Here is a 13,950-nt window from a genome sequence, read left to right on the forward strand (position 1 = left end):
CATTATAGATCATTCCTAAACCACCAACAGTGCACGTTTATACTTTAAATTGTCAAGAATGTTAGGAAATGGGGTCAAATGCAGCATTTGAATATTTTATGGACAGTTCTTTTGTGAGTCTCACTCGCATCACCTCATGCTGACTGAGAGCAGGATCATTTCATACTGCTCACTAAGCAGACGCATCATAGAGCAGACGGCACTGTTCCCGTCTCTAGACGCCACAGTTTGATAATCACTGATTCTTAACTGAGAAGACACGAATGAGTCGGGTGTTTTCTAAATGTGCCAATTATGCTAAGACACGAGTGCAATAAAATCATAATTAAAGGTGAGGAAGGTCAACAAGCGACTCTACTGTAATTCAGTTTCCCTCCAACTCCTACACTCACAAAAAATGTTGGGTAATTTTCAACTCGTTGGGTCAAAAAGGGATGAACTCAACTGTTGGGTTAAATTAACACGGTAAACGTTTTATATTTGACCCAATAATGGCTTAAAACAACTCAGCACAGGTTCATTTGTCCCTTTTTGACCCAACGCTGGATTGAAAATGTTAAAGGGATAGTTCACCCAAAAATCTAAAACTCACCCTCTTGTCAATTCAAACCTTTATGACTTTGTTTCTTCTGCAGAACACAAAAGAAGATATTTTGAATAATTTTGGTAACAAAACAGTGTCGGCACCCATTCAGTATGGTCTCAAAACCAATGCCAGTTAACAACATTCTTCAAAATATCTTCTTTAGTGTTATACAGGAGAAAGACAGTCATACAAGTTTGAAATGAGAAGAGCGTGAGTAAATGATGATTTTATTTATACACCCGAATCTATGCTGAGTCCAGAAAGAGGTATTTACAGTTTAAACAGATATGCTATAGTAGAAAGTTTAATAGATCGTTTTTGATAGAGACACTGGGTTTAATAGATACATGTATCTGCCAACAGATATCGCTGGTTTATTTGATCACAAACACACAAGTCAGAGATCCGCGGAAACTATCAATAACCGCGACAAAGCAGATCCCATCTTTATTCCTCTATATAAAATAAACAGTGCCGGCAGTCAAAAGAAAGTCAATAAAAGCGATGTGAAATTCCACACAGGAACCCACACCTGTGCTTAAAAGATCTTTGACACCATTTGAGCAATTCTCAGAAGAGTCCTTGTCGTGTCCCTGGGAGCCAGAAGCAGGAGGTGAGACAGATTTTGCCGCTTTGAAGATTGATGTTGGTGTTTAGGATACCTCAGAAAAGCAGACAAGACCTTCAGGCTAATCCGGCGTTAGATGATAAAGATGGTCACCTGCTCGGAGCTGATAGCACAGCACAGCACTGGCAGCCCAGACTGTAAAAGAGCGGCAACCTCTATATATGGCAATGAGAGATTTAACATCCTCGTTTTTGCTGAAAGAGATCTTATAAGACCTTAAATAACATCGAGTCAAAGTTTTCCTGAAATGTGTTTGTACTGTTGCACTTATTATGAGTTCCCACGGATGTTCGATAGAGATATTACGAGGTCGGTATTTGAGTTGGATTATGTGCGTCTGTTCTGAATAAAAACATTGCAGGGAGTTGTTTTCTTTGGAGAAGATTTTTTCCAAACTCTGAAAACAATGAAAGTCATATTTTGATACAAGTGAACTGCATTGTGGGATATATGATGTTGTGATAAGCCTGGACTCACAGCTCCGTGTCAAATGCCAACTTGGTTTTACATGAACTTACATTTACAAAACATATATTACAATCGCTGTATCAGTAAATAGAACATAAACACAAATATATGCTATTAACCTCCTGAAGTAAATAGGACCTTGTTCAAAATAATTAATTCTAGTAACAGGGAATTATACTAATCACCATATTGTGGCAGAAAGGTCAAATAAACACACCCACTTCAAGACTCACTCCATATCGAGAAAAGCCTGATATTACATTCATTTGCATTAAATCACAGCACTCATGGCCAGGCAACATGAAATTCTGTGAAATGATAAAAATATTCAACATCTGGCTGGCATGAGTGTATATGCAACATGCAAAACGACAGTTGGGAATATGTTGGAAGGGTCATATACATGTTGGCTTGGCCGAGCTTTCCAAATCCTTTCTGCAAACCTATTCAAAGACGGCTAGAAATCATAGCACTTGTCATTCTTATTGCTATGTTTAACAGGGGATGTGATGGCTTTTATTAAACTACACATGAATAATTGAGAAAAGAAACACTGTGCAGTCATGAAATCCACGGTCTTGATTATTTATACATTTATGGCAAGACAACGGCAAAACGTAATGAGGTTAGTTGTCAAAATACGGCTCAATCCCAGTCTGCTGGGGGTAGACCCTATTAGGAGACTCATAGACATCTGTACAAGACGTCTTGTGCATCATCATTAGAATTTCAAAGTGGTTTTGATTGTTTGATCTCATATCCAGAAATTATTGTTGGAAGAGTCATTATCATGAATCCAGTTCTAAATTTGTTTTCCGCAGTCTTGGTTATGATCCATAATTAACTATACTGGAGACATTCCATTATTTCTTCCTTCCGATGATGATGAATCCGCATGGATTTTCTCCACCTGGGAATTCAGTGAACGTGTTAATGGATTTTTAAGCGTGTCGGAAAGCGAGAACACAAAAAAAATATTTAGGTTCGGTAAGATTCAACAGACACAAAAAGTACTAGGCTGCGCAGCTATTTCTTATTTACTTTAACTGACGTGCCGATATCCCAGCCGCAAAGACATTCTGTTACATTCGGTGGAATGAAATGAAAATACACCCAGTCATCTGCAATATTCTGCACTTTAAGAGGGAGGAGGGATGAAATAATGAATTAGGCCCATTTGAGGATATTGACTGATTCCCTGAGTGCACACGGCGCCGTCCGTCCGTAATCTATCTCTGAAATAATCATTCATGCTCTAAATACATCAGAGAGAGCGGATAATAAAAAATACACCATTCGGCTCCATTGATTTGCATTGTTAATTTCCCACTTGATGGCTGCAGAGAGAGAAAGTGATGAAGGGACCGCTACAGCAGGCTTAAAGCTTCCAGTGCCACAAATCTAAAGCAACCCGCTGTCAGCAAAGGGGCCTGACAATAAGGCAACACAATTAAGCGGCGGTGGCGAGCAAAGTGATGCAGCACTACATAAAACTTCTGTGAGATCCCAACTCATCAGCCTCTACATAACCATAAAGCCAGAAGCAGGACGGAGATAAAGCCTGAGATGCTAAAAAGCAGATCGACTGTTTATGGAGGTGATCGAGTTGTGTGGGAAAGGTGTTGGATAGATCCTGTTGAGTCTGACATCATCACTGCCTGACACTTGAGCTCTGGTCAGATACAACATGAAAAATGAGCACGGATACAAACAGGCACGAGGGAGTTGGACGACTACAGAATATACAACCTGGCACATTTGTGACAGACTTCATACATTACAATAACATGTGTTCATATGTTTGTTAAAGTGATAGTTTCCTCCAAAATGACAATTCTTTCATCATTTGAAGAGTTCTTTTGCAAAAACACATGACCCTGTTTTTAAAGGGTCCCAAATCTTCAAACATCAAGATTTTTATTGGGTTTTATTGGGTTAGTTAGCTGGTTTTTAGTTGTTATTATTAATCAATCAAAACAAACCAATGCACAATAAAAAAACATGATTCAAATGTGAATGATTAAAATCTGTTTTTGCAAATTAACTCTTGATTTATTTACCCTCATATTATTCCAAATCTGTATGACTTTCTTTCCCAGAATACGAAAAATATTTTGACCAATATTGGGAGCCCAATGTATGGAAAAAAAAAACGCTAGACCAGTGGTTCTCCAAAGTATTCGTTGCAAGGCCCCCTTTGTGTAAAATGCATCGCTTTGTGGCCTCCAAAATAAAGACTTATAATCTTAAATTTATCATTTTAATTAAAACAAAAAACATATTCAGTTATACAATGCAACACGTAGATCCATCTTGGGGTCCCCTAGTTTGAGAGCCACTGCACGAGACATTTTCATAGACGGAAAAGTCATACAGGTTATAAATGACACAAAAAAGTTCATTTTCGAGAACAAAATCGTTAATCCACAAAAAAATAATACAATTTTCTTTTCTAGATTCTTTTCTAGATGAGGGTACTTTTCTACTTGTTTTGTAACACTTTTGCGTTTGATATTTCAGTGCAAAACTATTAATACATCACCAATAATCTAGCTATTCTATCATGTTGGCCATTTCTGTGCATATCTTAAATACACTATCAGCCTATAAAACATAAGTAAATTCAACAAAACTATAGAGAAGTACAACTGTAGCTGTGGGAATTATTGGTTATTATAGCATACGTTTATAGTTATATTTTAGCATCTTCAAAGTATATGTGACCCTGGACAACAAAACCAATCTTAAGTAGCACGGGAACATTTTTAGTAATCGCTAAAAATAAAGGGTTTGGGTAAAAATTACAGATTTTTCTTTTATGCCCATAATCATTAGGATATTGATTAAAGATCATATTCCATGAAGATATTTTATAAATGTCCTACCGTAAATGTATAAAAACTTTATTTTTGTGAGTTGATGGCCTGCTACAGTGCCTCTGCTTAACAATTTCAAATTCGATTTTCTCAATATTTAGCTTTTTTTGCACCCTCAGATTCCATCTGCGTAAACATTTGTTGTTCCGCCAGATATTGTCCTATCCTAACAAACCATTCCTCAGATGTAAAAATCTCAATTTCAAAAAATTGACCCATAAGACCAAGGCCACATTTGTTGGCACAATTATATGAATTATAGTAATTTTAAACTTTAAAGCATACATCTTTCAGCAGATTTGTATGATTATTATAAACATGTCATGAAAGTGTTTCCAAACTTTTGACTGGTAGTTTAGACCATGGCTACAGCACTTTCAAATCAATTGATCAAATGATGCAGATCAAATTTCTGCAACAAAAAAATAGCAAGTTCAAATAAACAATGCGTTCAGTGAAATCCTCCGAGTGTGTTTCTATTTCTCCAATCAAGATGGCTTTTGGGAGATTAAAGCGTGCATTATGTCTTTTGTTTGGTTTAAACTGTTCTATTATCCAAACACAAGCACACATTTGACGAAGAGAAAAGCGCCAACTGTGACAGCCATCGTTGAAGAGTGAGCAGAATAAAGCGCGCATTTAACTCCAATAAACCAACACTTACTGCTCGCGACATGCTTTCAATTATAGAGACCTTGATTATTCTATTGATTTTAAAAAGCTTGATGACAACTCGTTTGCGAAATTCCATTTGCATTTATGTGCCCAGTAAAATAACACATGAACGAAGGAATAAAAAGAGAGAAAGAGAAAGAGTGAGTGAGTGAGAGAGAGAGGAGAAAGAATGCTTCCTCTATGCATCTGTTGAGGCTTTTAGAGACATACGTATACTAATCCATCGCTTTTACACGAGCCCCTGTCAGGATTAATTGGTTTGTGAAGATGGGTAATGAAGGAAAATGGTGTTTATTATTGCGCCTCTCTCATTAAAAGAAAGCAGTTCGGCCGGCATGCGGGTGACATTTACACACCCATCAGACGCAGGAAGGCATTTGCACGTGCAGCATAACGGCAAGAAACAAGTTATAAAATGAAGCTTGTTCCTCTGATCTCGGAGCAGTCCCGCTGTATTACAATGAGCTTCATACACTATAATGGGGTTAAAGTTATGAGACGTTTTTACAAGGCTCAGCAATCCCCAGGAGCATCATGAGAGGTCACAGATGGACAAGGCAATAACGCACCAGCTGAGACGTTAATATACAAATACATGCTCGCAAACATGTGTAGAGTCTCAGTCGTTTATCCTGAAATCACAGGCACAATACTAAGAAACCTCGGGCTATAACCGATATCAAGTGTGAACACGTCAATGAACGCAGGAAGTGCTAATTTGCAGCTGTTACCTCTCTCCTCCGTGATGCCCAGCACGTCTGTTTGACTTTCCAAACCACAGCAGCGACCAGCAGCAGGGACAGGAAACAGCTGGAGACAAGAGACACGGAAAATCAATACATCAGTCAATCAAACAAGATTTACGACTTCATAACTGCAATCGCGGATAACATTCAAATAACCTTCCAGTATAGACGGAGGGCAGCTGCTACAGATTTATATTTCAATCACACGATCAATGATAAACAAGTTCATTTCGCACGAAAGGATCAATCCAAAGTGAAACCGACTGTTACGTCAATAATTTACTTAATACTGTCTGCTGCGCTGAAAAACAAGCAGATCTACACTCCGGCGGGTTTGATTTGCGCTCCGGTACATACATAGAGAAGTTTTTAGAAGATGGTAAAGAGAGTCGGACTAGATTGAGATGAGCTGTTGGAAAAGAAGTCCCTCTTTTACCTGAACTTGACAGATTTACATTTGAAGTTAAATGTCTGTCTTGTGTCTAAAAAAAATATTGTTGTTCATTCTCTCCCTTGCTTACTTCAGCTTGAATCCTTCTAGAAGCATGGCCTTGTATACTAACGGTACTGTTTAGCGTGTTGACATATAAAAATGCATAAAGTATCTACCAAATGAATATATGTAAATGTAAAAATGCATTTGCTGTTCATGTACACCCCATTTCATGTTTTTGTTAGGTTTTCTTCCACAGGTCATGGTCAGCACCTGCTGCTGCAAATGAAGATAAAGCACCAGTGCCCCATTTTCAGAAGGCTTGCTCAAGTTGTCACCAGCTGAGAATGGAAGTCGATGACCTTATACAAAGACAGGGTGGGTGCACCAACAAGGATTAGACTTAAATGTAGATTAAATCGAGGTTTATTTTATAAATCTGTTGCACCGAACTGTAAACCTTGTCTAAACATAATCAGGTTTATATTTAAGATATCATTTGATCCAGGTTTTAATTTTAGGGTAAATCTGGATTAACTTTAATTCTGTTGATTCACTACTTTAAACTCTGATCTATCTCTCAGTTAGGGATTAACTTTAAACCTGCTACTGAGGAGGTTTAAATAATAAAAAACTTATATCTATAATAAAATGATCATAAACAGACACATAGGCGTCGTGATTCAGTGATGTGTTTATTGTAAATAAAAATGGAAATAAATAAAACACTTGTAAAGGGCAAAAAAGTTCATGGAGCGTTATACTATCATAAAATTCACGGCAAGTTTAAACCCATCAAAGGCGGCAGACTTCCACATGTTTATCATGAAAATGATGATCCTACTCCAAGCACAGCGGGAGGTTTCTTGAGATCTTTGGAAGTTGAAATATTCTACTTCTAGTCTTTCTGCTTTAGCCTCCTATAAGGGCTTAGCTCATTACATGTGAAAACGTCCAACCGCTAAAATTAGCATCAGTCTTACAGGAGCGTCGCTGAGGTAAGGCAAGCGTCTGCTCTGAAAGTACCTTTTCAACCATTTCATCAGCCATATTTCAAAACCCAATCAGAATAGTCAGAGGTCTCTTATTAAATCTATTAATGATGAGGCCAATTCATCCTTAATGAGCTGGATAATGCTTCTAATGGCCAGAGAATGAGGCACACAAACGCAAGTGCGCTTTTGCTGGAAAAGTTGTGAAAGTGGTGTGACGAACGCCCTAAATGAATTTATTCACGGTCAGTCTGGGCACATGAAACAGACCTTAGTCAGGGTAGACACTGTGAGAAATAGATGTACCGTTTGTGAAAAGGGTCATGTACTGTCTTGGTTTGAGTCTAGTTTTCAGAGTCGTTTTCACTGGAGATTTTTTGGATGAGGTAGTGTCTAAAAGTGATGTCCAGTGCGTTTTATTTTTTAAATGAAATAAATAATAAAATAAAAATATGATTGTAGTGCACAATTAATATAATGCTTAAATAAAAAGACATAAATTGTTTCAAGCTGGACATCACTTTTAATCACTGTATTTTTTTTCTTCTTAAGGTATTTATTGGACAGAATGATTTGGCAAAAGAGAAACCTCAAGGATTATGGGTTTATTCTAATATGTAAAAATACCTTGAGACACAAACAGCAAAACTAAGATAAACATAAACGAAATAAAATACAATACAATTTTACATATATAATAATTAATAAGTCATTTTTACTCACTACAGTATTTTTGTCTTTGTGTTGGTCCAACTGTTCCAGCTTTTTTCATTTACCTTAAGTTTTAGTGTCGCTGCGACAAAAATTTGAAGTGCTTATTTTTTATGTTTTCTAATAATATTTTAAATAAAAACTTATAATACTTTATATATTTATAATATTATATGAATAGATTTTTAAAATACCAATATTGAGAGCCACGTGTCCTGTTAGATTTTGTTGCCCTCTGTTTAGCCATTTAAACGCTTCAATGACTCTGTCTGTGGTTGTTTTCTGCACACCTAACTCCATCCCACACACAAATAAACCTGACAGTGTAAATGCAGCACTGGCCCGGTGACAGTTTTCGTCAACTAGCCTGAACTTCTCACACTGGCCCCAGGGCAACCTGATTGCCAAGCCTCGGTACCGCTTTATCTTCTCTGCCTGTCACGGTTCATCACTCTCTCTCTATCCCAAATTGGTATTTATTCATGTGTATATTTGCACCCGGCATGCATTCGGCGCTGGCCTGTATTTGTCAGTGTACATTTGTAGAGTGTGATCTGCTTGTAGTATTGATCTGTGCAGGTAGCGGCAAATGTCCGAAGGATAGAGCGCGAGAGCCAATCCAGCAAAGCCACCAGAGACACAGCCCACAATGATTACACAATCAATACAATGAAGCAGACAACCTGAGCGGAGCCAAGTCACCGCATATACATACATACACACTCACTCGCCACAACCGTTAAACAATCATCCTGCACAAAAATGTGAGCTTCTTCTATTTCAATCGCTCTAATAGGTATGGAGGAAAAAAGCCCCATTACATTCAAATCATAAGAGCTTTAGTCAGTTACAGACGTAAAATGAATTGCCTCCAGTCACCATCCACTGAAGCACAAGCATTCAGAATGTTAATAACATCATCCCAGATATGAGCGCGTGGACGGCTGTAGTCCTGACGGAAACCAAGCAGAGGCGAAATGAGAGGTGCGTGAAAAAGAGAGAGAGTAATTGGGCTAAACCGAATTGCAGTGTCACCAATTAGCCGGAGGAGTGGGTGAAATGCTTAAACGCTCTTTAATTGTTACCGTTTTTCTTTCTCATTTGGTGAAGAGTAAGGACGCAGAGACAGCAAAACTCACTCTTCAAAGAAAATATATTCAAAAGGACTTCTGAAGCTAATGAGGGACTACAGCAAAAGTACACACTTTCCTCCTACGTACACACCAACACTTTTACGGCTGATAGACGGGCAACTCCACATAACACACAGAAGTTCCTTAAATGCAAGTGAGCTCCCTTGATAACACAGGTATTTTACGAATATGAATATTTAAATTGAACGAGTCAAGAAGAGATCGAAATAAGCAACAAAATCTAACACTGGTGTCAAAATACACATAAAATGTATTTTTATGACCGTGCAGGTCATGTGCATCTTTATTCTGGAGTATTCTGTCCCATACATCCAAAAAGACTGGCTATTTTAGAGCAACAATATTCATTAAGCTCCCCCTCTATATCACATGCACATGTTTTTAATAAATTTCATATTTAATAAAAATTCTACTTGATCTCAGTAAACACTATTCATTTCTCTTTAAACTAATTTAAAGATACACATCTCCGAACGAATAAAAAAATACCTGGAGAAAAAAACCGTTTGGGACCGCTGTGAGTGACTGTATACATTCTGATTAGAAAGCTCATCAACTTTATCAAAGTGAGATAATTCAGAAGAGAGAAATGTGCTTGTGTTGGCTGCAGGCTTGCGGGCCAGTCTCTCAGGAGAGCTGTTGTGGAATTTTAGGCAGATTTTGCAAACTGCACTTCTAATTAAGATTATGTTAAGAGCTGGAAGTGATATGCTAATCAGATGCAAATCACAAATGTTTTATAATCATTTTTATTCTTTCTCCGTAACTAGTTTTATGGCAGTATAAAATCGTAGCGTAATGCAAATGCACAATGAGGACATGACATTCTGTATGGGGGTTATAACTCTAGAAGCGTTTAAACAGACACGCTTGTAGGCGCTTACTGGAGCACTTCTCAGAGAAGTACCTGTTTAACTCTTCAGCGTGTCTAGTGCATGGTGACATATCCATCATCTTGACAGCCAATCAGGTTAGAGCGTCAGAGTGACACGGTTACTGTGACATCCAGACACAAAGAAATGTTTCAGTGGGGTAAAAACTGAAAGAGTACAATGCACACAAAACTGTCCAGAATTTTTTTTTACAATTATGTGGGTTGTCTCTTGGTTATATGTAATTTTATTACTGTATTCATGTACAGTAAATTGAAAGATGATGATGAATGGCTCACAAAAAGTCCACTTTCAACATATATTCAGTAATGCATGACTTTACTGGTCTTGAAACATGAAAAATACTCTCTGTATCACTAGTGTTCATGTCACTCAAAGTTCTTCAGCAGACACTAAACTGTTCTTAAGTGCTGTTCTTCAATCTCTTGGTGATCCTCTCACCTCCGGAGATGGATATAAACCCTGCTGTAAACTGGAAAGAAGCTCTGAGGGAAGGTTCCACTGAGCACAGTTAAATCCTCTGCTTGTAACAACATAAATATAAAATCAAAACTAATCTCTGTATTCTCACACTTGCTTTGCTGATGAATTAGTGTATTCTTTGATGCGCACTGTATTATATTCTTCAACTTTATACTTTAAAATAAATAAAAGGGATGCTAAGGTCATCATGATGGTGTGGGCGAGGACCTCACTGTGTACAGTATGATTCATTATTATAAAATAGTAAAATAATGTTCATCCATATAAAAGTTATTGTACTCTTTGTACTGTCAATGCAATCATTTATTCTTATCAAAATGTAATCATCTTTTTCTTATAAAAATATATAACAAATTATTATTGAAGTATTATTACATTTTTAAGGAAATAAAAATTCTTACATTTCCAGCAGAATACGATGTTAAGCCCTTGGTCCATTTCTATTGGAGATAATTTATTAATTTATTTTTGCCAGCAAAGTTTCATAGGAGTTGTGTACAAACTGAAACCATGTCAGAGACAGACTACACAGAATGACATCACAAAATACTGCCAGCTTAAATGACAGTTCATCATTCAAATATTGTTTACTGATATAAATATATTTATGCAATGTGTATACAATAGTTACAATAGTTAATGTGTATACAATCTATGTAGCACATTATAACTTGAGGCTATATCTTGATGACCGCTTGTTGACATAGTAAATTGACCGTGAATTAAAAAATACTTGGCTTGATGCACAATGTCACCCGAGAACTATAACTGTAAATGGACAGCCTGAAGACATGAGAGGGAGAAAAAGAAGGAATGGATTCAGAGGGAGGGGTTTGAAGAATATACGCCAATCTCTCTGAAATGCCACAATGAATTCTATCATCTGCATCTCTCTACTTCAGAAAACTTAAAACACATCAAACAACAAATGCCCTGCAGCCTCGAACTTCAGCTTTTGAATCTATCAACACATTCCTATACACATAAAACAATAAAAATGAAGTGCACTGTGTATGGTACTGTATGTATATATCATATTTTATTTCCGCTCTAACAGAAACATGTATCAAAAATTATATTTATTACATTTACATTTAGTCATTTAGCAGACTTTTTTTTATCCAAAGCGACTTACCGGTGGGGTAATCAATGGAAGCAATTGGGACAGCATAAGGACAACATATAGCATAAGTGCAATCAAAAAGACAGGCTGTCTCATATAACCTTACACAGTATACAGAGCTATGTTAGATTTTTTTTAAGTAGAGTAGAGTAGAGAAGAAATAGAAGTCAGATACCATAACTTATTTATTCATTTTAAACACTTTTTATAACACTATACCAGTTTACTATACCAGGACATTTGTGTTGCCCTGACCGTTACAAATTTCACCAAAACAGCTCAGGGCTGCTGAAAGCCTCACAATAAAATCCCTGTTTATACACATACTGAAGCAGATGGCATATTATTTATATAGTAGGTGGCCTGTAATTATTTTCCTGCACGGTCAGGCACTTTAAACACAACTGCAGACGGTCAGCTCTGTAATTTGACTGTCCAGATTTACAATAACTCTGGCATTTTCTAACACATGTAACCAGCCGAGCTGAATATTAAACCGTGCAATTGTAAACATGACGTGATGTCATAAACAGAGGATTTCTATTCCTCAGAAAAGTTTGCATATTATATTGGCTCATTTAGATCCAGAGTAAACGTTAACAGAAAGTTTATACAAACAAAGGAAGACGTTCTTCATTTTTTTACCCCATCAATGCATTCCCGATTGTTGTTTTGTACTGGTTACATTTCATCCATCTATGCCCATCTGTTGTATTTGACATGAGATGGTAGACAGTTCAGATTCGGTGTGAGAGGTGAAGTGTATTTCCATTAAAGCCATTTATCTGCTCTGTTCACTGTATATTAGCAGATAGATTCCTGTCACAGTGAGTCTCTCTTGGGTTTGACAAATATCACTGCTTATGGTGCATCTGAAGGATTTTGTTTTAATAAGACACATCTTTGACTTCATGTCTGTTTTCTCACATCATACATGTTAAGCATTTAAGGTGCTGTTTTGAAGATAAAAAGGTTTTTGTTACAAAAGGTTTACAATTGTTTCAAAACTTTCAAAAATATCTATTTGTGCAAACAGCCCCTTATCACAACATGCATTCATTCAAGAAGACTGAAAGAGTGGCAGGATTTGGCCTATTCACAGCCAACACAATTACATGTGTTCTGCCTATTTATCAGTCAGCCTTCATAAACGGGTCCCTGCATCAATATCTCCTCAGCAAGTTTATCTACAGTTAGTGATACAGTAATCTAAAGAATAAAGTGTGCATACCTGAAAAATGTGACAAAGAACTGGACCAGGTCCATAATGCTGCTGTGCTGAGAAAAGGATATCTGTGGAAAAAAGAATATGACAAGTAAGAGCTATGAGATTGCTACTTATTGCTAACATATTGATCCAAAGCATCGGCTAGGACTTTTATTTCTTTAAAACCTTGTTGTGAATTTGTCTAGATTATTGCATGAATGGTTTAAGCCTCATTTTAGTCATAGTTACCGATACATTTTTGTTAAACAAATACTTGTTTTTGTAAACAAAACAGACCATTTTACAGTTTACTGTCTTAATTCAATACGTTTTGTAATCAATTATCACATGGCATGAAATTTAGAGATAAAAAGTTGGCCATGTGTAATGGGCTAGGTGACAGAAAATGTTTTAAAGCTACATAAAAAAACAAGCATAAAACAGATGGCGTGTAATACATTTGACATTTAATCAAGTGTTTATGTTGTTGATCCAATTTAACTAGAATTTGTTCAGGACTGTGTAAACTGTAGCAATAAATAAATGTTTCTAATCAAAATAATTTTTACTTGACATGCGAGCCATTTATTTTTTAAAATATGCCATGTTGGTTTTTTAAAACTTGGCAAGCAGCGTGAATTTTCCCACGCACAATGAAAACTTCATTTCACAGTATTCTGTATAAGACGTCAAAAACAGTAGGGACACAAAGACAGTGGCTATTGTATTATCAAAATACTACTTTTAACATTATAAAGTAATGAATTAAAAGTTAACTAATTAAACAAACTAAATAAACATAATTTCTATACTGTATGCCTAGCCAATATAATAAAAATCTTACTTCTTCCTTCACAATAATACCCAATGGAGTAACCCTAAATGGATCAAAGCCACTGGGAATAAATGTCTGGAATGTCTAATTCCTTACATTACATTACCTGTGCTAATACATAACTGTACATGAGTCACTAT

At 36.6% G+C, this 13,950-nt stretch overlaps 1 protein-coding gene across 3 annotated transcripts in view; it reads right to left on the minus strand.

Moving 5' to 3' along the window:
- atrnl1a (attractin-like 1a) overlaps positions 1-13,950 on the minus strand; it is a 201,415-nt gene that overhangs the window by 67,984 nt on the left and 119,481 nt on the right. For all 3 annotated transcript variants that reach the window (XM_056760413.1, XM_056760415.1, XM_056760414.1), the window contains 2 exons: positions 13,000-13,061; positions 5,965-6,043 (listed from right to left, as the gene is read on the minus strand). In XM_056760413.1, the coding sequence (XP_056616391.1) occupies positions 5,965-6,043; positions 13,000-13,061 (141 nt within the window). The remainder of the gene's footprint in view (positions 1-5,964; positions 6,044-12,999; positions 13,062-13,950) is intronic.

The sequence above is a fragment of the Triplophysa dalaica genome, chromosome 11 (genome assembly GCF_015846415.1).
Source record: "Triplophysa dalaica isolate WHDGS20190420 chromosome 11, ASM1584641v1, whole genome shotgun sequence".
NCBI lineage: Eukaryota > Metazoa > Chordata > Actinopteri > Cypriniformes > Nemacheilidae > Triplophysa > Triplophysa dalaica.